This window comes from Rhipicephalus sanguineus, chromosome 6 (genome assembly GCF_013339695.2).
Source record: "Rhipicephalus sanguineus isolate Rsan-2018 chromosome 6, BIME_Rsan_1.4, whole genome shotgun sequence".
In the NCBI taxonomy this organism is placed as follows: domain Eukaryota; kingdom Metazoa; phylum Arthropoda; class Arachnida; order Ixodida; family Ixodidae; genus Rhipicephalus; species Rhipicephalus sanguineus.
In genome coordinates this window covers 30,594,434-30,618,963 of record NC_051181.1, presented here as the reverse complement: position 1 = coordinate 30,618,963, position 24,530 = coordinate 30,594,434, and the positions used below count along the sequence as shown (strand labels likewise).

Sequence of the window (24,530 nt, the reverse complement as noted above, 5' to 3'; positions counted from 1 at the left end):
GGACAGCGTCGGCGTAACTCATTTGATGCTGCTCGCGACCGAGATCAGCTGCTGAGAAAGCGTGCCTAAGTTCGTCACGAACGACTGCGGCAACGGCGGTCACTGGTGTATCCACTGGCGGAGTCCAAAGCTTCTGAAGTTCTTCGCGAACAACATCTCTGATCAGGTCACGTAGGGAGCCCTGATTGTCCAGAGTCACTGAAGCGGCGTTGCTTGGGGTGGTAGTGGACGAGGGATCATACTGCCTCGATCTTTGGTGCAGAGCACGCTCAATGGCAGTGGCTTCTCTTATAAAATCGGCCACGGTAGTTGGGGCATTGCGCACAAGGCCGGCGAACAGTTGTTCCTTGACGCCGCGCATAAGGTAGCGCAACTTCTTTTCCTCAGACATACTGGGATCAGCGCGACGACACAGGCGCGTCACGTCTTCAGCAAACATTGCCACAGTTTCGTCAGGTTTCGTAAGTCTTAAGCAACTGCTGAGCCCGCTCTCGACGGTCGACGCTAGCAAAGGTGTCAATCAGCTGCTGACGAAACTCATCCCATGTCGATATACGGCCTTCTCGATTCTCAAGCCACGTGTGAGCGCTGTCATCGAGGGTGAAGTACGTGCGGGCGAGCTTCTGTTGATCATTCCACTGGTTGATGTCGGCAACGCGTTCGTAATGTTCGAGCCAATCTTCAACGTCTTCATGTGGGGCACCACTGAAGCGATTAGGCACAAGTGGCTGAAGAAGCGTTACCTGGGCTGGATTGGAAGCGGGGCTGCCTTGTATCCCTTGGACCACCTGTGGCTGGCTGGCGGAGGCCATTGGCAGAGGTGAGAAATGCCTGGTAGAATGTTCGTCCAAGGAGGTCAGCTCAGGAGAGAGGCCTAGCAACCGCCGACTGAAGCGGTGCACTGGTGTCGTAACAGGTGACTGCGTGTCGGAACTTGATGAACGGCTCCCAGATGGGGTGTAGAGCATCGGCAGGCTTGCAGTCCAGCACCTCCACCAGTGTCGCGGTTCAACGTAAGCAGACCACCGAGACGTTGAGTCCGAGAACCGACGGCGTGTTTTTATGCAGCAGCCAAGAGCAAAGACATAAACAAATGCACGTCGTCTTCTTTGGTCAGTGTCCCTTTTCACGAGACTGCGCGCACATCGTCTTCGTTCTCTGTCTATTTCGAGCGTGGCAATATTAACCCAGGACATCTAAAATAGAAAATGAAAACTGTGTAAGACACATTGCGCGGATTAAACAAGAGAAAGACATACCGTTTGTTTGTGATTTAATGTAGCGCACAAGCGCTTACATACACTAAACTCTTATGCCTAAAACTATATTATAGCATTAGTTGTTCATCCCCGCAGTAATAATCCAATGAACGCTGCTTACCATATATTTTCCTACAATATTTAGTAGGGGGAACTGAGGCGCTGCTATAACTCAGCTACCATGGGAATGATGGGTAATGCATGAATTTGCCTAGTATTCGTGCTTGCGGCTTCGAGCATACGTGTGCCTTTGTTTAGCGCTGTGTCTTGGCTTTTGTTTCGGATAAAAGAATGGCTCGTTGTGTACCTCGTGAGCTGATTTGAATTGTTCAGATTAAAAGGATCCAGGTGGTGAAGTCGGACTACTGCATAGTTTCTTACTATAATACCTAGAGAGGAATCTGGCGCTAGTGTCTATGCGGGATCCTTCAGCGGCGCTTGAGCCACCATGGGAATGATGGTAAGTACAGGCTTCGGATCTAATTCGGACTGCTTTCGTTCTAGAGGTTCGCGACCTTTGTTTGCCGAGGATAAACCACATGATATGAAGAAATTTTCAATTACATGCTGTTTCACTCTTCTGTACGTAAAACTTATTGCAAAATGTTTACGCCACCATAAGATGGAAGTGAACCTGGACAAATTCAACCACTAGGGTATGCATTGCTCTACAATTGTGTTCCAGAATTGGCATCACGATATAATGAATTATTTTTTTTAAACACCTAAAACCAACACGCTTCTTTTTCTCTCGAAAGTATGCATTATCTAATAATAGAAATAACTGTACTGTATCGAGTGAGAAACACTTAACTTATCGTCTGCTGCGATGCCAGATGCGTCTGTGCAAGTCGTCTGCCCCCAACGCATCTCTCGTTTTTTCTTTTTCTTTTGTGAAGTCGAGTCAGAGGAACGTGACGGTGTGTCTACTTAGCTTCGCCGTCGTTTTGCAGTCGATTTGAAAGAGTTTTCACAAGTAGCGCTTATCAAAACAGGTGAACTCTATGCAATCTCCTGCACTGGCATGGGACGCTACATCTATGCGCAGCGGTGGGTGCACGACGCTTTGCTAAAATTGTCAAATGCAACTTGTAAAGCTGCAACGTCAGAGCAAGCCAAGAGATCTAGCGGTCTTCAGCCTCTTTGAACAACAAAGGCACTGCATGAGTGTTTTGCAACGCACCCCACTGCCCACGCCTCCCGAAGAACGAAACTGAAACAGTAGAAAAAGATCCGTAGACAGTTCCCTATCTAATGCTATACAATCCGAAGCCTGTACTTCCCATCATTATCATGGTGATCGAACAATCGCAGCGCCAGTTTCTTCTCTAGGTTATTGTATGAAACTCTGTGGACTGCTGTACCTTTGCTGAACTTTGTCTTGCGACAAAGCGGCTGCAGGCCACACGGAACCGAAAGAATATCAGCCTAAGCAAACACATATGCATAGACATCATTCCCATGCTGTCTGAAGCGCCATGTGTGGCAACTCCTATTGCAGTAAGTGAATTCCGTGCTGTAACGTGAGTGTTGGCGTTTCGTCATAGAATGAGCTGCCCTTTGGGCGCCATAGAGCAAGTATTACCAATGAGGGAAAGGCAGGGAGGTCAGCCAGGGTACTCAACGTGCTTGGTCATGTGCACACAAAATAGTTAAATTACACAAAGATGCCGATTTACCTCGTTATAGGCATGACTCAAAGTGCGGCGTACGCAGTTTCGCATGCCTTCGATTTCGCGTAGCATTGCATTTATTGCTTCGTTGATAGCGGCGGCGTACGTCAGGAGATGCAAATCTGTACTTGCTGGTTGACGCGCACCGTTTAGCGCTTAGGGATGCCGCGTTCCCGTCAGGTGCGTATTAACGAAGTTTCGCTACTCAAAAAATTGAATACGACAAATTCGATTCGCGAATCGAACTATTCGCGAATATACTATTAGTTTCGTATTTGAATATTCGAGTATTCGCACACTCTTACTGAATGTCCTAGGCACTCATCACTAGACCGTCATTTCTGCATAGTTGCTCAACTGACGACAGGACAGCTAGGTGGGCTAGTTGGTATAGCATTTTGACATAAAACATTGAGCGCAAATAAACGACCCAGGACGAAGAAGGGAAACGCACACCAGAAGCGCTAACTCCCAACTGAATATTTATTACACGACAGAATCTACATATATGCAAACAGCCCATCGCACAAGTCGCAAGGCGTTACAAGGCGCACACCCAAGGCACGTGTTCCGTAGCGGTTAATGAAACTGAATTCCTCGTCATGCACTGATGTAGATGGTTGGCTTACACATATGTGTAAGCCAACTTCCTCGTCCTCCGTCGTTTATTTGCGCTCAAAGTTTTATATCCCTAACAGCGTCGCCTGCCTTTGCGACTCCGCGTGCGCTCGCACTATAGACCAGAACACAGCGAATTCCATGCGCATCGCCATATTTGCGTCGCGCGTCGCGCCATCTATCGTACACGCGACGAAACAACATGCGCGGGCTGCCACGCCAGCAGACGCTACACAGAGCAAACGTGAAACTCTCGACACTCAGCCCGTCGGAGAGCGTGTTTCGCGTCTTTTCTAGCCTGGACATTTTCGCTTATTTTATTGGAACATCAAGAACATCTTGCTCATGCAAGTCCACAATGTATACAGTACGTGCTGAGTGGGCTGCGGAAGCAACCTACCTCGTCAGATACGTACGCTGTTACATTTGTAAAAAAACTTTCTCACAGTAGTACGCGTGAATCGTAATTGCAGTGCAGCTCGCGAAAGAGTGAAACGATGTTTTGTTGCCCCATATTACAAGTTCTGCACAAAGTTTTGTGAAAGCTCATCATTTCAGCATGCATCGCGTAATAATTAGAGGACGCTTTACGGGTAGTTTCGCGGGACGTAATTTTTGTTTCACGAGCGCTCTTACAATAATGCGTCTTGCTCACAAAAGCGTGCTATCAGAGAGTATAATTTGCAGTATCGTTCAGCGATCCCTTTTGGAAGCTACCTGCGCGATTTTATTCTTCTAACGATGGTGCTTTACAAGCGAAACTGTGCTACTCTTAGTTAAGCCGGTTAGCTACGCCTGCGACATAAAGGACACTGGCGCGAGTACTGTTTATTTACGTGCCAATATATGTATTATGTGCAGCAGGATGCCTCGTGTCCAAATAAATTTGGGGACATCAGACAATGAAATAAAAACACGAAATTCTGGCCAGCTGTTGAGGAGCACCGTGCCATTTATTACCTTTTGAAGACGAAATCTCGAAGGCGTCGATGCCACCAAAAGCACTAAAGCTTAATACTACGTTGAAAGTGACAAAGCATGCTGATTGCTTGTGCTTGAAAGCACTACCCTGCACTAGATTTTCGTCAAAGGAAACGCTCAAAGGTATGAAGTGCACCCCCACACAAAGCTCGCGCCTGCCTTCAACCCAGCTGCGTGTCACGCAAATTACGTTCGCAAAATGAAATAGGTGGGCATCACACTGCAGAATACACGCAGTTAGTGTACTTACTCGCGCATTTTCACTCGGCTCCTAGTTTTTCTGCTTGAATCACAGTTATCCACTCGCGGCGAAGCTGAAAACACCGCACCGGCACTATTTCCGTGGCGCGTCGTAATCGTCGTAGACAACGCTAATAGCCTCTTGTTGCGCTGCTTGTTTTGTCATCCAAAGACGACGCAGTAGTGCCCAGACGAGCTCTTATACGCTGAAACGGCGTGAACGGGCACTTTTTCGCACTTTAAAGCCTCAGAACTGCAGCTTGCCCTGTTTACTTGGTGCAGCCCTCGCGCGCCTTGGCAGCCCCGGCCAGCCCGGCGTCTGGGTGCGAGAGTATCCGCTCGGCTCGCCAGCAGCCTGGGTGCGAGACAGGCGTGCTCTGGTGTATACGTTTGCAATATCTGTTGCGTAAACAGAAGTTCGTTACTCTATGTATTAAGGCGAAAGCCTTAGATGCCTCATGAAACGCGAAGTTTGACCGTCGGCGGCGTCAGGGATGAGTGATGCAAGAAATAATCACGTGATGACGTCACCGTATGACGTCATCATGACGTGACTACTCTGAAAAATTTGTGGCGTCATCATAAAGTCACATATCTTGGCGTGCTGTCACGTGCCGGAACGTCACATGCTGCCGTCATCGCATGGCATCGTAGCTTGGTCAAAGGTGGGACGATTACGGAGGTAATTGAAAACCACGCTAAGTGCAGAAAGCTTTCGAAGGGTGGCGGAGCAGGATCAATACATCGACTAAGAAGAAATATCAGATGACGTTCGCCTCCGAGTCGTCTTTGGTGAATGCATAAGGGACCCTGTGAGTTTTCTTCCGGCTCTTTAATATATAGAACCCACGATCATACATTCTCAATGTTCTTAAGGTCGCTCTTAATGAGACTGAGTTATAATTTAGAATATGAGTATGAATATATGATTGTTGAAACTTACGGATCAGTGCGCCAACCGATGTTATGTATAACTGTTGATGGTACCCATGTTAGAGTCAATCAAGTCTTTAGGGGCGAAGCACCTTAGGGTATCGGCGTGTCGGCGGGCATCGTCGTGTCCTGTCCATTTGCTTGAGCGCAAGAGAGGGCGCCACCGCCTCAGAGCTCTGAGCAGTGATCACTATGTCCTGGACATCAGAATACCTGCGGCGGGATACAGTAAAAAGAAGAAACATATCAAACATACCAAGTGGGACCTTTTTCGATTCAAACGGAATCATCAGGCTGTCACAAAAATTGAAGACTTAAACGAATGGACAACGCAGCTCCTCCAGGACGCCGAAGAGTTCATGATGGACGCGCTCGCCGAAGAGGATGGCCCAGACCTGACGCTAAGCTGATCAGACTTTTGGAAAACCAGCAAACTCTCCAAGCGGAATGGCTGAAGCGCAAACATGACCGTCAACTTAAACTCAGCCTGGCTCAAGCTGAAATTGAAGTGCAGAAATACTCCCAAGAGTTACGTTCGGCTCAGTGTATGCAGCTGTGCAACAGGCTAAACGGTCAGCTCGGCTCGAAGAACCCCTGGTTCTTGTTCACTTGCTGGATCCCGACAATAGCAAAGGGGCAACTGCCAAGAAGGTCAGCCAGCTCCTCCGGATGCATTCGGCATCGGATCAAGAGATCATACAAGAGCTCACTAGCCGCTATTTTATATACGGAAACAGATGATCTTGCGCACGCAGAATACAGTGGCGAAGCAAATGAGAACATAGATGCCGATATCACCGAGTCTGAGGTCAGAGCTGCGCTCGCCTTTCTAAAAACCACCTCGGCGGCTGGGCCGGACGGCATTACTAATAAAATGCTGCGCAACCTCGACGACCGGTCGATCAAAAACCTAACCGACCTATTCAATCATGTTTGGCGCACCGGCGAACTACCACAGACGTGGAAAGAAGCCGCCGTAGTCTTCATTCCAAAACCAGGGAAAAAGCTACAACTTGAGAATCTACATCCAATCTCGCTTACGTCGTGCCTGGGCAAAGCACTAGAACATGTGGTTCTGACACGCCTCATCGAGCACGTTGATGAACACCAGCTATTTCCGCCCACCCTGTTTTGCTTTCGGCAAGCTATGTCCGCGCAAGATATTATGTGGATGCTCAAAAGGGACGTGGTGGACACAGGCATCCCAGGAGCAGTACGCACAATACTCGGGCTCGATGTGCACAGGGCGTTCGATAACGTCAAACACGAGGTCGTACTCAGAAACCTATCGAATATGAACGTTGGGGCACGGGCGCACAAGTACATCATCGCATTTCTTAGGGACCGGACTGCCACCTTCAGCATCGGAGGCATCAACAGCCCCCTGCTCAGTCTTGGCGCTAGAGGTACGCCCCAAGGTGCTGTACTATCCCCATTTCTTTTCAACTGTGCAATGAGGAATATGCCCAAATAACTTGACAAGATCTCGCTCATCCGCCATGCCATCTACGCAGACGATGTGACTATTTGGACAAGGCAAGGCAATGCCGAAGCCGTCAGAGGAACACTGCAGGAAGCGGCCAACACTGTACAAGCCTATGTGAACGGCAATGGACTAAAATGCTCCTCCGCCAAGTGAGAACTGTTTATTGCTGGCAAAACAACACCGGCAGTCAGAAGTGCACTACAAATCATAGTCAACAGAGTAGTACCCCAGGTCCAGACCATCAGGGTATTGGGACCCTTCCTAGAAGAGAACAGTTGCAAAGACACATTGAAAAGACTGGAAAGCACATCTCACCAGGTCACGGGTCTGCTGCGACGCATAACTGGCCGCAAGTTCGGACTCGAAGAAAAAGAAGCATGCAAGCTAATACAGGCATACTTTGTTTGTAGGATCGCATACACTTGCCCTTCCTTCAGCTACGAAAGACCGACAACGCAAAGATAGACTCTCTATTGCTTTCAGTCTACAGAGTGGCCACCAGATTCCCTACATGGGCGAGCAACGAAAGAATGATGCAATTAGGCCTCCAAAACACCGTCAGCGAAATCATTGAAGCGTAAAGAGCTGCGCAGTGGCGGAGGCTGTCATGCACGCAACACGGGCACGACATCTTACAACTGATCAATCTTCCTCCCCTCACAGGGACCACAAAGAGAGTGAAAATAGTAAAAGTGATAAGGCACAAATTGATAATTCAACCGCTGCCAAAGAACATGGGAGAGCACAACAAAGAACGCCGACGCGCGCGCGCTGAGTCCCTCTGGAAGACTCTGGCAGCCAAACCGGCCGCCTATGTGGACGCCTCCCCTATAGGACACGACAAATACGCGATAGCTGCTGTGGACGGAACGGGAAGAATCCTGAGCACCGAGAAAATCACAGCTACGTCTATCCTGAAGGCGGAGGAGGCCGCCATCGTCATGGCAACGGCTATCCAAGGGACGCTCTTCATCGTGTCTGACTCCATGTCAGCGATTAGAAGCTTTAGGTCAGGACAAGTGAGCGAAACCGCGGCAAAAAAACTCCAAGAGCCAGCGGTAAGCATTAGGCTTCTCTGGGTCCCCAGCCATGAGAGAAACCTCGGCAACGAAGTTGCCCACCTCACAGCCCGCGCAAATACAAACCGGTCAGAGGTGCAGCTTCATCCGGCAAACCCTGAAGAGGCATCAACAAGTTATGGAGATCGCCTCCGTCGACATAGAGAGGAGCGACAAATCTATCCTCCTCCATGTGGAGGCCTAGAAAGACACCAGGCCGTGGCCTTGCGCAGAGTTCAAACGCACAGTGTGCTCAGCCCCAGGAGACTAGCGGCCATCCTAAGGGATGACAGCGTCTCGTCGTGTACGTATTGCGGCCTAGCTCAGGCGCGACAGGACCACATTCTATGTAGATGCGACCGCCACCCGCCCCCTAAAGAGCTCCTGCAACTGCCCCCCTCACCCGAAGAGTGGGAAAAAACGTTGCGATGTCCAGAGCAGGCCACTCAGTCCAGGCTGGCGGAATGGACGGCGACAGCCGCGGCCCCTTGGGCCCCGACCTAGCATCCCCCCAAGTCCTGGCTCCCTTTCCCCCCTTCCCTACTACTCAATAAAGTTGCTGTGCGCGCGGTGATATACGCGGACGACATCGCCCTGTATGTGCGCGGTCCCACCAAGGAGTTTAAAAAGAATTGCTGGAGTGGCGATTATTGCGCAAGAGTGAAGCCGTGCCCACCAACAGATGGCGGCTGCGCCCGCCATCTTAGTAGGGGCAAGATGAATCATCGGCGTTTGGCGAAGGAAAGCGAGCGTTTTCCTCGCACGCCAGACGAGTTTAATATGGCAACTTTTACGGGTAAGAAACTGCTACAAGTGTGTCTTTGTGTTACTAGTTTCCGTAAAAAAGCCTCAAAGTCATGGCAAATTTTATTGGCGATCAATCGACAGTACTCCTCTGGGCGAGTTACTTTTGTCGGCAACAACGATCTTTTATTTTATAATTACCGTAGTATTTACACTAACAGATCAAGGCGATTCGATCTCCAAGTAGGCACCAACAGAAAAGAGCATGTTTCCGAGCTCTTTGGTGGGCAAAACCTGGCTTCACTTTCGCTGGGGAGGCGTTGCGAGAGCTTCCACTCCAGAATTTTAAAGACGATAGTCTTTCTTGGGATACTTAAACGGAGAAATTTTGGTCTGTCTTTCTGTCTGTCTGTCTGTCTGTCTTTCTGTTTGTCGGCACGTCCCTCGATTCAGCCACTCGGCCAAAGTTGAACCACTTGCCCAAGGGCCAGCCTTCTTGAACTGGTACGGCTGTTCATACTTGTGAACGTTGTCGATCAAAAAGTAAATATCATGCATATCTGAGGTGCAAGATCATTAGGTAAGTATTAGGTGGCGTGTTTCTTTAATAGAAAATGCATACATACGTAATTTTAAGGACCCTAGTTTCTTAAGCTGCGCTGAAATTTGCCTTTTTCCGTGCCCTCCACACGAGCTCATTGTTGTGTTTCGGTTTCGGTTCTGTATTACACTGTACGAATGCCATGGGTTGGTGTTAAAAAACTTTAGATTTGAGAAGGCCAAGAAGGTGAAAAAAAATATTTAAAAAAATGAAAAAGCAGCGTTGTGGGCGACCTTCAGGCTGCCGGTTGTGGGCGCCGCTCTGGCATTCCTGTTTTACCCAGGCGACGTGTAAATAAAAGAGTGTGTGGAGAGTACTCGTTGAGTGCGGACGTTTCTTCTGCTTCAGCGCTTCGCGCCAAACCGCGTGTTCGAGCTGGCTGGCGTCCCCGCTGGTCGCGTTGGTCACCGCCGGTCTTCGCCTGCTGCTTCGCCGGGACTACCAGCACGCAACACAGCACTCATGTTTCCCGACGTATTGCCAGATGGCGTCCATATCTCACACAGCGTAAAGCCCCTTGATCTAGGAAAGTAACGACACTCTCCTCCGCGCGCGCGTTTCCTCCTCGATTCTCCTCGCCCGCCGCCGGCGCGCGCTGCGCACGGCACCATTTTTCGCCGGCGCTCCCGTGGGCGCGCCGTAGAAATCATTGGAGGCGCGTGATGTCGGGCCACTTTCGCGTCCCGGTGCTGTAAAAAACTTTGAAAAATGGTGATATTAAGATCGATAACACTGAAATGAACGTTTAATAAAATATTAGTTTCTTTCGAAAGCCGTGTGGGGGGAAGCGCATGTCAAAGTAAGCTGGAAGAATAACGCCTCTTCAAGCCGCTGTTCCAATTTTCAGTAAAACAGACAACGTATCCTGCAAGAATGTTACAGCGCGGAAAAAGAAACAAATGGGCGAGTAGAAGCCACACGGATAAGCGTTGAATTGTACCTGAGGTTTATTTGGGAAAGCACGCGTATTAGTAGAGTCATCAATGCGAATCTGAGCAAGTAAAATAGGACAGCACAAACACGGCACGGGAAAAGAACTGATCACTAAGGTGAGTCGTCATGTAGAAGACAACGCCGTAAGCATTACCGGTGTCACAGGGCACCTTTGATCGCGATCAGGGCCGTTCCAGATCAGGTGCTGCTACGCGGTCACTTATAATCGCGATCAGTCCCGATGGGAATCAAGATCATCGCGATCTGCTCATCGATATCTGACACTCGGATTGCGATTTGACTGACGTTTGCGCCAAACTCGATCCGGATTATTTTGGACCGAATAGCAACGATGATTGTTCATCGCGATCAAGAAATCCGATCCCGACTGATTCTGATCGCGATCAAAACTACCCGTGTGACACCGGTATAAGAGATAATCTAGTTTTTCATTACTGAACGGAAGACATGCTAATGCAGGCGTGACCAAGACGAGCCATTTCGGTCGCGGCCGGCTAGATAACGGCTTACTTTCACTATCAGAATGTTATTGTTTTTTTTTTGTGCGTTGCGCTTGTGAGCTTCTTTTGTTCTTGCGACTGATCGCATTTGTGTCACGATTTTTATGTGTGAATTTTCCTCCCCCCCCCCCCAAAAAAAAACCCTCATTCGGGAAGCAGCGCCAGTAAGTGTCATGTCTATTCGTCCATTTGTTTGTTTTTTACACCAAACATTCACAATAAACAGAATCTAACAATCACGACAAGCGCGATTGAGAAGCTGTATCATCGTGCGTAATTGTTCGCAGCGGAAAGCAAATCTTATAGTCGCGTACTTTAGACTGAATAACAGTTGCCGACGTGCGAGGTGATGGACTCTCAGCTGAATATTCAACATATTGAGGACAGCCCCATTTTTAAGCAACGCGCAAATAGCCTAGGAAAAAAAGACGATGAGCAGGCCGGAACGATATTTAAAATGTAGCATTTGGCGATGCTTTGATACGAGTAATAGGAGATGCGCCTTGCCTCGCAAAGAACGCTGTTCTTTGTCGGAACAAAGTTTTTTTTCGGCCGACGTTTTGCAGCCACTGCTTCTTGCGCAAGCCATCACGTTTACCTTGGGGAATCGTAAAAAGTGCATAACCGTTTCCACTCTCGTTGTTGCAATTATAGGCGCAACACCACGGCATAGCGCCCACACAAAGCACAGAAAATAAAGCGCGCGCAACGTTCGTTACGCGGAGCCCCGGCGTAAAATGGCGCGAGCGAAAAACAAAAATACCAGCAAAGCGCAAGATCCACGCGTCTCCAAGGGCAACGGCGAAGGAGACCAATCGTCGGCGCGGAAAAAGCGGCGGAGAACGGGAGGACGCGAAAGGGGCGAGGAGGGAGAGAGGAGGACGCGCGCGCGGCGGCGAGTACAATGAATGGCGGTACTTTCCCAAGATCAAGGGACTTTAACACAGCGCCTCTTCTATCGTCTTTACATGACATTTGCAGCGAAGCACGCAGATACGCGGCCAATTTTTTTTAAACCTCCTTGGGTCCCACCCGCTACGCCAATACCGTCCGCCGGTGCCTCCAGAGTGCTCTCGTGGCCGTGGCCGGGTTCTTGGACGGCATTGGCCTGCGCATCTCGGCTGCGAAAACTGAGGCACTCCTTGTGCATCCGCGCGCCAGTGCTCGCCGCACCACTGCCCCCATCACACTGCACGGTGTCCCATTGCCGTGGAAAACACACGTGCGCTACCTTGGCCTCACCATTGACCACAGACTCCAGTGGAACAACGAGGTAGGCCGTGTACGCCGTGAAATGCGCCGTGTTGAGTGCTGTGTGCGTCGCATACTCGCGCGAGGCGACGGATGCCCCGCCTCCTTCGCGATGACCATTTACGAGGCCATTGGGATGGCCAAGGTGCACTACGCGTTGCCCCTGTGCCCCCTGCGCCCCATCCAGTGGCATGCGATCGACGCCGACCACCGCCGAGTTCTCCGAATGTGCCACGGACATCCGCGCAATTCGCGCATTGCGGACACACTCGCGGAGACCCGCGCCTGGCCGGCGTCACTCACAGGCGAAATGCGCGCGCTCTACCACCTGGAACGCCTCAACCGTGCACCGGATGGAGCAGCCATCATATCTCAGTTGCGCGCACTGCCCGACTCCCGTGTTGGCTTGCTACTCAGCACATTCGACGCCATCGTCGGGGACAGCGCTCCAAAGATTCCCCCGTGGCCTCCCCCTCATCAGCGAGTGCCTCTCTCCATCGGGTTCGAGCTCCCGGGGGTCCGCTCCAAGCGGAACACACCCGCCTGTGCCATCGCACAAGAAGCCGCTGCAACAATGGAACATGACCTGGAAGGAAGAGTGCAGTTTTTCACTGACGGCTCCGTGCTCCAGGACCATTCTGCGGCCGCTGCCTGCACGGCACCGCAGCTGGCATTGAAGCGCCAATGCCGGCTCGCCTACCTTGCGTCCTCCACCACGGCGGAGCTGGTAGGAATTCACCTCGCTGCTGACCTCATCCGTGAATCGGCGCACATCGATCGCGCCGCGATCTACACGGACTCGCGGTCGGCACTCCGCCAGCTCGCCAAAGAGGAGCGCGCCCCCCCACTCGCACAGCGTGTAGCCCTTCAACTGCACGCACTGCGAGACACGGTTGCGACGTGGCTCTTCAATGGATACCGTCACACGTTGGAATCGCGGGGAACGAAGCTGCTGACGACTTGGCGAGGACTGCACACGACCCCGCGGTTCCGCTGACAACGTACGCGGGCTCCACAGATTCAGCACGCCAGAACATCCGGCGAGAGCTCGCTCGCAACCACCCTGATGCGTGCGTAGCCTCCGGCTGCCCCCCGCGTTATCTACCGGAGGGAATGCTAAACCGAAAGGAGCGTTCCCTTCTGCTTGCACTGCGGACCGGCTCTGTCTGGCCCGCCGAGCGCCGGCACCGCCTTCGCGGTGCTCCCTCACCCCTATGCGGCGACTGCGGTGAGGAAGAAACACTCCAGCATCTCCTCATCTCCTGTACTGCTCTGGCTCCGCAACGGGAGCTCCTCGCGCGCGCCTTCAGGAGGCAAGGGTTACCCTGCGCGACCATGAACGATGTGCTGCACCCGGCCGGAGCCATGGACCGTGTTCGCGGTGCCCTACGCGTGGTGCTCGAATACATTGATGCCGCGCAACTCGCAGACCGCCTCTAGGACGTGCTTAGCGCCTGACCAGAAACGACAACGACGGATCTCCCCGCTTCCTCTGCCCCCAGCCCTCTACCTGTTGTGACCTTCCCTATCCTCCCACCATCTTCTCCTACTTCCCTTTTACCCCCCTTCCCCTAAAGTGACGCGGTTGTGGTGTCCTCGGCTGAGAGACAGTTACTGTGTCACTCCCCCACCTTTCTATTTTCCTTTTTTTTTCCATCAAGAACCTCTTCTCCTCCCTCCGAGAGAGAGCTAACGGCGTTCTTTGACTATGGAAACGCTCTTTATGCGATGAACGGTGAACTACGAGCTCGCAAGGAACGAGAACGCGCCCTCGCCCGCGAGAGACAACGCCGACGCAGGCAGCGTCTGCTAGCGAGTTTCTTGATTGAAAAAATCACAGCATATCCACGGGGTGAATGATGATGAGTGGGGCGAAGCTACGGAGGGAATCATCTGTAAACCGTGAAACTCTTCCGTGAAATGCGCCCAGTACATAATATAAAGAGTGTGAAACATCGTGTATATATTAAACATCAAACTTATATTGTACTGTTGGTTTACGTGGTCCCTTCATTATCACTTGTGATCGGTGAAATGCAAGGAAGAAGTCCGCTCCCGAGCGAAAGAGCGCCAAGAGCGACCGCATTCCCCGCTCGCCCTGTGCGAATTAAAGGCAAGGCTAGAGGGAAGACAGGACGCGCGTTCCACGACGCGAGGTCGGTAGCATTCCCAACGAAAGCCAACGGAACGCGATCGTGCAAGTGCTCCGGCTTCGCATCGCCTCATGGTTCCATTTAGCGTCCCAAAACCAAATATATTGCTCAAGGTGTGCCTTGCGTTTTTCGTAGAAATAATTTCTTTATCATGTACATTAAGACGAAAAGTTGAAAGCTCACTAGAGTGTATCGCCCGCAAAGTATGTCTTTTAGTGTGATTTAACTCTCGTACGGCAGGGTCCTCGCGCCGTTGCCGGTCCACCTCGCCCGTTGACGATCGGGCGAGGTGGCTACATACAACTACTACTACTACACTTTAAGAAAAACATCTGGCGTTCTTTCGTTCTGCTTTTACAAAACATCTGGCGTCTTTCGTTGGTTTATTTCATCAATCAACGGCGTTTTGAACAAAATTTTTATTGTTTAATCACGCACAGGAGAAATCTCACCAGGCACTACCTTGGAGGTAAACAATGGCTGCTAATGGGAATGAGAGACAGAAGAAGTCGGCTTTTAGCTAACACTTACACTTCTACTTCTACTAACGTTTCCTACTGGAACATGCCAATGGCTGCTAATGCGGAATGAGAGACAGAAGAATTCGGCTTTTAGTTAACGCGCACGCTGCGAATTTTTTATTGTTCAACAACGCACAGGAGAAATCTCCCACCGGCACCACCTTGGAGGTCAAAGCGTAAGACTTGTTACGGACTACTACGATGACGACGATTACGAGGGACGAACGGGTGCCGTCTTAAGGAGCTTCGCCCCTAAAAACCTACTGCTCACGCTGCACAACCGTTCACCGGCCACCCCGCATATAGAGGCACTGGATCTTGACCTGCAATCTAGTGCCGATGGAAGATTTCGCTTGTGCGTAGTTGAACAACAAAGATTCACAGCGTGCACGTTAACTAAAAGCGGACTGCGGGTCTCTGTGTCTAATCTTTCTTCTTTCTCTCATTGCCCATTAGCAGTGATTTCGCTTCGGGAAACACCGGCGCACACTGCATGCTTCGCCCCTCCACATGTTTCACGTTAATGGAGCTGTTTTTTGTCACTACAAAGGGTAGTTCTGTGTTCAATGCAAAAAGAAGCTGCAAACTTCTGCCATATTTCGCTACAATATGATGATAAGCAATACTGAGACAAAGCAGGAAAATATTCGCAATGCCCGTAGACTGTCGCGCCGCCAAGTGGAATTCAGGAGCATCCTCTCGAGGAGGGTTAGTAGAAGACAAAATGGCAGCACTACGCAGTCGCACCCTTGATCGGCTGCGCTAGCTTCAGTGTTGATGCGTTGGCAAGAAATGAACATTACAACTTTGCATGTTCCCTGCGTCAGTGAACAAATCGGGCCCTCCGTGACACGAGAAATCTGATTCGTTCTTGCGAGACGCGAAGCTTTCGTTAAAATACGTGGCAACTCGCGCTTTCAATGCTAGCCCACAGCGTACACATACTGTCAGCTTCGCGAGGCTTTCCCTAGACACGTAGATTAGTTAAATGTTATAGTCTCACATTTTGAGTTGAAGCTAACCCTGTTTTACTTGCATATAGCATTCGTCAGTGTTTCTTGTAGTGCATGAAGCGCATAACATTGTACGCGGGAGGTCACGCGGGCTCGCGATGTATTCTTCTATAACTGAGCATTCTCAAGTTGGCGATACATTAAAATAGGTCCTCTATCCGTTGTTAGGAAAGCGCTGTTATGAATCGTGCGAGCTACGCTTCTATCATTCGAGGACGCGTCTGCCCCACGCCTTTCGTGGAGCGAACGCTTTCAACGCCGACCTTAACCAGTGCGTTGATTTCATAGCCAGCGCTGCGCCCCTTGTTTTTGTACGTTTGCTGATAGGTGGCAGCACAGTGCAAGCGATTTGTTTGTTGACCGGTTTGAGAGCAAAATGTTCTCCGCGCCCAGGCGTCTCCCAAATTGTAAACATGGCGACGCGGAGTGGTTGAAGTCGTTCGGCGGAGGAAATTCTACAGATTGCTTTCAGCAGTGATTTTGAAAAAAACCATCTTGACGGCGAGGATTTTTCATTGGACGTAGAAGACTGTGAAAGCACCGAGAGTTACAGCGACGATGAACGATCAGCTGCTAACTTACGAGGAGCGAGTTGCACTTCACGTCCCCTCGTGCCTTAATGTCCTTTCACGCTCGTAAGTCACTTTGATTGTATTTATTGTATAATATCATTGAGCAAGATCAAAATAAAAGCATAGTTTTTCTTGTGCATTGCATGTAGCACAATTATTGTGGATATTATGAAGCGCCCATGCCGCCAAGACGCTCGAGCTCGACCAGCGAAGCGAAGTGGTTAGAGCGATGGAACGTGCAGTCACGGCCACAATCTACGCCTCTCGGCTAACTTCTATACCTCACCGGTACCTTCCGAACGCTATTGTTGTTCGACGAATGTTTCGCTCCGTGTGCAATTCACTTCACTCGCATGTTACAGGTTCGATCAGCATGATCGAAACATGAATATCGAAATAAATGCATACGTAGGGTTTTCGCAACGGCTAGAGTCTCAGTGTGGCTGTGACAAAATCGCTGCTGAATGGGATGTTAAATGCTTGTGTTCCGTTGAAGACGTAACTCCGCGTTCCTGGCTGCGTAAGTATAGACGACGGCGTAATATGTTTGCAAACCGTCACCGCGGTAAGCCTGCGGTCCCGTGCAGCAGCAATGGCGCTACTCTCTGGCGGCCTACTACTGCGGCAAATCTGTAAGTCAGGCTCGGTACGCACTACCTCGGAGTGCCGTTCATACGTCAATTCTAGTTCATGCAGTTTTATGAAGCACGCACAGCATTTCGCAAAGCATCGTTGATGCATGGTAACGGAGCTGAAATATAACCTTTCACACCGCAGTAAATAATTAGGCGGCGAGTACTTAGCACTTTCCCTGGTTTGGGAAAGTATTTTGGTCTCATATCCATTTCAGTGCAGCTCATGACTTCATCTAGTGAAAGTGGCACGGGCCGTACGTCCGCACGTCCTATCTGTTCCTACGCGAACAAACGGGTTGACTCTGCTCCGGGCTCCATCTTGAATCTCACGGCGTGCCACCTATAGTTTCTGGGCATTGCGAATAGCAACAATTCTCGCGAATTTTTCTTGGTGTTTTCATATTTTGTGGCTATAAACATATCTTACCATTGTCACTCTACCATTTCCGCCGCTCGAAAGTTTTAGGCGCCAGTGACCTTAAATTTGCATATGCAGTGACAACACTAATCCTTACGCAGCCGCCATGGCCGGATTCCCCATAACCGCGAGTGCGCGAGACGCACCCCCCCTGTCCCGACTTCAGCGAAGCTCAAGTGAGTATGCATGCTAGCTCAAGTAAATATGCATGCTAGATTGATCAAGTGTAGTCATTCGGCTAAGCCGGGGCTCCTTCTAGGATAATAGGCTGCGGCTGAATTAAGAACAGGGCAGGAAGAACACCAATCTGGAATTCATTTAGCAGTGCCGACAGGTCAGCAGTGCCAGGGGTTAACATCATAACATTACCGTATTCTTGCTTGAACATGTAGCGTGAAAAACGGCGACAGAAGAAGGGAGACCAGACAGGGAGGGTAATTCACGTGCTCGGACCCTGCGTAAACTGTTATATTTATGTTCACCCCCATCGTAAACTATAACATTCCCTTTCCTCGAGTTCTGGCTTTTTTCTTCACGCTTTTTCAATAAATCCAGTCGATAGTTGGCGCTTGTTGTGTCTACTTAGTAACGTGTGTTCTCCCTAACGTCTTTTCTCCCTCTAACTGCAGCGCAGTTTTTTAATCATGCAAGACCAACTAGCCCAATACCTCAATTTGCTGGCAGAAATAATTATATTATGTGGCCACTGACAGTGTCATACTTATAGCGAAGAATAAGTCATGGGCCAATGAGTCACATCTACAGGAGATTCTTTGTTGTATATATTTATAACAAACATAAATAGTGACCCAATTTTCGGAGACGTCATTATCACTGACATTTCTGATCGTTGTGGTACATTGGTGTTAGTGCGAAAGGACTGCGGGACATTTAAAAAACCAAAAAAACAGCACTGCATCCAATTAATCACGCAAGGATGATTTCAGCAATTCAGCAGCTCCATCGGTCAGCAGAGATGACAAAGTACTTATAATCACACGATAGTAATATGCCATAAAACAACTTTGTAGATACCTTTAAGACTATATATGCTTTCCGTTGAAGGAAGTACGCAAGCCGCGCAAGGCACGAAAACCCTGGATGAACCACGACATATTACACATGATAGCGCACGAGAATCAATTATATGCCCATTTCGTTAGAACAAAGAATCTTGAAGTACTTCAAGAGTTTAACGCATACCATAATAAACTTAACTCTAAGATAAAGACGGCAAAAGACACGTATTATCACAGGTCGGCAAACTCACTCATGAGTGGACTCACTCAGACTCAGATCGGGCCGTGAGTCTGAGTAAGTGTGGGTGAGTAATATTCTCATGAGTTTGAGTCCGAGTGAGTCCAGTTGAGGAAAATTTTAGTGAGTCTGAGTCCGACTGAGTCCGGTTGAGGAAAATGTTGGTGAATCTGAGGCCGAGTGAGCGCTAAGCGCAAAATACATTTCCTGAGTGAGTCTGAGTGAGCTCCACCTGTTGTAACCGACCTATGTATCTATCTACTCATCTTCAACATTGCTATCAGCCTTATATCTGCTTACGTTTATACTCAAATCTATTCGCACATAACACAGTAGCGTTCATGCGCCGACTCAATATTTATTGATCAGAGACGTGAATTAGGGGGGAGGGTGCCATGACCTCCCCCGGCGAGCTCTTTCATGGTAAGTTCTTGATAAGATATCTCGTGTGAGTCGCGTAGTTGATAAAAATGTTCTTACGGGATTGAAACCACTGATAACTCGTATTTGAATTGCAAGACAGAAAGGTGTATCGTAGAGCACCGATTATGTGAGATATTGGCGTTAAAGAGCATTGGCACCATGATCAAAAAAGGTAAATTTACGCTAACGGACTCATGAGCCGACTCACGCAGGCTCACACAGACTCAGGTAAAGCCGTGAGTATGAGTCTGAGTGAGTCCGGCTGAGTAATATGTTGGTGAGCTTGAGTTTGAGTGAGCCCGATTGAGACAAATTTTAGTGAGTGTGAGTCCACGTGAGTTCGGTTGAGGAAAATTTGGATGAGTCTGAGGCCGAGTGAGCCCTCAGAGCAAATTATATTTCTCGAGTGAGTCTGAGTGAGCTCCAATTTTTTTGCCGACCTATGCGTATTATAGTAACATATTTTGGGGTGACTGCTTAAAAAAGTCAGACGTAGAAATTCGGGCAGCTCCTGAATACTAAAACTGCTTATAGATCTTTGCACAATAGAGCTTGCAGGCCAACAACTTTCAGGCGCTGAAATGGCAAACGCGTTCAATCGCTTCTTTATTGAACAAGGCCAAGCGAGCAATATTAATACCAGTTCTATTGGTACTGATACAAGTTTATTGAACTGCAGCACCGTGTATTCGCTGTTTTTACAACCTAGAGATTGCGCAGAGGTTTTTTGGTGTATCAACTCAATTAAAAATATAATATCTGCACATACTACCGCAATTCAAATTACGCCCGTAAAGTACGTGCTCGACTTAATATGCACAGTAATAACTTATATTTCCAACCTTATTCTATGTAGTGGTGTATTCCCTAAAGGTATGCAAGAAGCTCGTGTCGCATACCAATATTTAAAGGCGGAAATAAGAAAGTTCTTAATAACTATCGTACAATCTCGAGCTTGCCGGTATTATCAAAAGGCATCGGAAAAATAATGTACACTGGAATTTCCTCGTATCTCACTTGCCAAAAATTACTGAATGCCTTCCAACATAGTTTCAGGAAGCACAGGTCTCTACTGAAACGACACTTCTCGCTCGGAAAGAAATAATTTTGCGGGCCTTCAGCGCCGCACATTAGGGTGTGGGCATATATAGTGACTCTTGGAAGGCCTTTGACACAAGAAGCCATTCTCTTCTCCTTTGTAAGCTCAAACTGTATGGAATACCTGGAATAGCAAACAATCTGCTGAAATCGTACCTTAGCCAAAGAACGTAATATATTGATATTAACAATCACAGATCATCCTTACAGTCAATACTTGCAGGAGTGCCTCAAGGAAGCATTTTAGGGCCGCTCCTTTTCACAATTTATGTGAATGGCACTGTATTCTGCTACGAGGATGCCCAATTTATTCATTGTGCCGGTAACACGTCTGTTTTCATTACGGGCATGTTAACAGCTGATGTTGAGCGCAAGGCCAACTGTGCGTTTCCAAAAGTTAGAGTGGGCTGACGCAAATAGCCTTAAAATAAACTTCTGCAAAACAAGTTCTCCTATATCCACCGAAAGGCAATATTTTTCCAAGACTGAATAATATAAGCATAGAAAATGACGGCACAGAGGTTGTTGACAGCGTTGAAATACTGGATGTTTCCTTTTATTCAAAGAATTTAACTTGGAACGAACATGTAGAGTACCTGTGTTCTAAAGTTGCTTCAGCAGTTGACGCAGTTACTAGATTACAAATCATGCTTCCTGAAAAGATAAAAATCTTACTTTACAACTCATTGGTACTTTCCCTGCTTCAGTATTGCCATCTTGTATGGGGTACCACAGGCATTACCAACATAACTAAAATACATCTATTACAAAAAAGATATGAGAAATATTGCAAATTTACCTTACAAAGAACACACGAAAGAGTAGTTTGTACAATATATATTGCCACGTACGTTTCTTATAATCACTTTTGCTCTACTCTGTTTTCGCCCACAAAGACTGTCAGCAACGCTCAGCGCAAACCGCGCCGGATTGTTCGAGAAGCCTCGCGATTATTGTAGATCATTCTGTTAAGATTGCAAGCAACACGCGAACACTCGAGCTCATTCTAGAGATTGCGCGACAACCAGTGATAACGCTGGAATATTCTACGGCACATGCATAAATGCCGACGCGCTTCACCGCTTGTCAGTTTTTCGACAGTCGACGCTCTGTTCGCGGCTATCAGTGTACGCTGTGTATCAGTGTATTGCTGTAATTTGACTTTCAGTTTTCCGGCCACAAGTACGGCCAAATAAAGAGTTTCATCTCGGAGGCGCTCACTGCTGCCTTCTTCGACGTCTCGACCACGTGACATCTGGTGGAGGTGCTGTTCGTTCATGTTCCGGACGCCCCCGTCAAGCCGCGAACCCCGCCCACAGCGCGGAGAAGACATCGACGCCAACCACGACCAGCGAGGTAGCCATAGGCAACAAGGTCTACCGCTGGAGTACGGGCCTATACCCGACAAGACTCGGAAGACTAAGGCCAGGACTATGACTGCGGCAACGATGACAGGCACTGCGCCACCACCCGCGATCGTGATGCAGCAGCCAAGGGAGCCGCCGATCTTTCGGGGATCATCATGTGAGGACCTAGAAACGTGGCTCGAGTCGTACGAGAGGACTGCGGCCTTCAACAAACGGGACATCAATGACAGGCTACGCTATGTATACTTCGCGTTGGAAGACAGCGCCAGGACGTGATTCGAGAACATGTCTACCCTGACAACGTGGGAAATCTTCCGGACCAGCTTTCTCGCAGCGTTCACAAGCGTTGTGCGAAAAGAAAGGGCCGCCGCATTACTCGAGACACGGGTCCAGCTCCCGAACGAAAAAGTGGCAATATTCGCGGAAGAAATGACCAGACTCTTCCGCCACACCGACCCTAACATGACAGAGGAGAAGAAGGTCCGTTTCCTCATGCGAGGAGTAAGGCAAGAGCTCTTCGCTGGGTTCATGCGAAACCCACCCAAGACAGCCCAGCAATTTGTCTCTGAGGACACAACAATCGAGAGCGCGTTGGAAATGCGCACCCGGCAACACAGCCGCCGCTTGATCCAAGACAGCGCAGCGGTTCAAGCTATCGGCTCCGACGATCTGCGCGAGACCATGAGGGCAGTGTTGCGCGATGAACTTCGTCGAATGTTCCCGTCGTGCCAGCCTAAAGGTGCCTCGATCACAGACATCGTCCGACAGGAAATCCAGCATTCGCTGGGCATGCCTGAGTCAGCGCAGCCGCAGCTGCAAGCAATGAGCTATGCTGCTGCAGCCCGACGCAACTCCCCCCTCATCGTCCACGTCAAGACGCCGCGCCACCCCAGCAGTTCCGCCGCCAGACGCCACCGCCACCACCCCCACCGACGCCTTACCGTCCTCCTGTCGCCCAGTGCTATGCCTCGCGCTACGCGCCAAGGAAGACCGACGTTTGGCGCGCCCCTGACTACCGCCCGCTCTGCTACCACTGCGGTGAGGCCGGCCACACGTACCGCCACTGCCAGTACCGACAGATGGGGCTACGCGGATTCCCCGTCAACGCGCAGCGCCCGCAACTAGGCAAACGGCCTCGCGACATCGACGACTACCTCACCGGAACACAGTGGCAAGAATGCCGACCTTCCCGCTAGCCGTCGCCCGGCCGATACATGTCATCGCACCGCCGGCAGTACACTGGCCCAAATCGGGGCCGGTCGCCTAGCCCGTATTCGGGAAACTAAGGGCAGCAACCGATGGAGGTGCGGTTGCTGTACGACGAAATGCCGAAGATCCTCCGCGGCCGCCAATGACGACAACGCGTCGAGACCTGCAGAACACGACGCGAAGCAGACGATGCCCTGCCGACGAAACCTCGCGGACCAATCAACACCTGACGACGCAGCATGGAAGCACCGAAACAAATCGACGCAGCCGTGATCCGATGCCGCGACCTAACCGCAACGCAAGGCGACGGACTTGCGACTTCGACGTTCTCATCGACGGCCACAACGTCACCGCTCTCGTAGACACTGGAGCCGTCTATTCCGTCGTCAGTGCGCCATTCGCCACCAAGAAGAAGAAAGTAAAGACCGCTTTGAGTGGACCCGAAATCCCGACAGCTGGAGGCCACCTGATAACGCCGATTGGTGTCTGCATGGCGAGAGTCACCATCAATAACCGGACTTATCCTGTGAGCTTTGTAATCCTACAAAACTGCTCCAGGGATGTCATACCTGGAATGGACTTCCTAAGTGACCACGGCGCCGTCATCGACCTGAGGTCTAATTCGATAACACTAACCTCAGACAAAGCGCTCCCGCCCCAACCGACGCCAGGGAACCATGCACTGAATGTGATAGAAGAGCAGGTGACCGTTACGCCGCGCTCCAGCGTCATTATTTCCGTCGGCACTGAAAAACCTGCGAACCTTAAGGGCGTCATTGAGGGTGATCAGCAACTACTCCGGAACCATCAAATTTGAGTCGCAAGAGGTATAGCCGAGCTGCCTGACGGTAAAGCAAAGGTAGTACTCACAAACTTCAGCCACGAATATAGGCACCCCAATATTGGCACGACGGTCGCCTACATCAATGAATGTGTGGCCGCCAGCAATGCTTTCGCCCTCTTCGATGCTGCCGAACCTGTTTCGACCAATCGAGATCCCGAACCAGATTTCGACGTCAACCCGAGCCTTCCGAAGGTCAAGCAAGACCAGCTCAAAACCCTGCTCCTGCAATACAAAGACTGCTTCTCGTCGTCGTCAAGAATTCGACAGACCCCAGTCGCGAAACATCGCATCATAACGGAAGAAAGTACCAGGCCACTTCGTCAGAGCCCGTACAGAGTTTCGACGCGAGAACGTGAGGCCATAAAGACACAAGTCGACGAAATGCTACGCGACGACATCATCCAGCCTTCAAAGAGTCCGTGGGCGTCACCCGTGGTATTGGTGAACAAGAAGAATGGGACCCTACGTTTCTGCGTCGATTATCGTCGCCTGAACAAAATCACGAAAAAGGACATGTACCCTCTCCTACGTATATACGACGCCCTATATCGACTCCACAACGCGAAGTACTTTTCTTCGATGGACCTCAAGACCGGCTACTGGCAAATCGAAGTAGACGAGAGAGACCGAGAAAAGACTGCACAACGCGAAGTACTTTTCTTCGATGGACCTCAAGACCGGCTACTGGCAAATCGAAGTAGACGAGAGAGACCGAGAAAAGA

The 24,530-nt window shown here is 49.8% G+C and overlaps 1 protein-coding gene across 1 annotated transcript in view; it reads left to right on the top strand.

Moving 5' to 3' along the window:
* The first annotated feature begins 6,998 nt into the window (after positions 1 to 6,998).
* Positions 6,999 to 24,530, top strand: part of LOC119397162 (uncharacterized) — an 84,771-nt gene continuing 67,239 nt past the window's right edge. The window contains exon 1 of the mRNA XM_049416469.1: positions 6,999 to 7,110. Within this exon, the coding sequence (XP_049272426.1) occupies positions 6,999 to 7,110 (112 nt within the window). The remainder of the gene's footprint in view (positions 7,111 to 24,530) is intronic.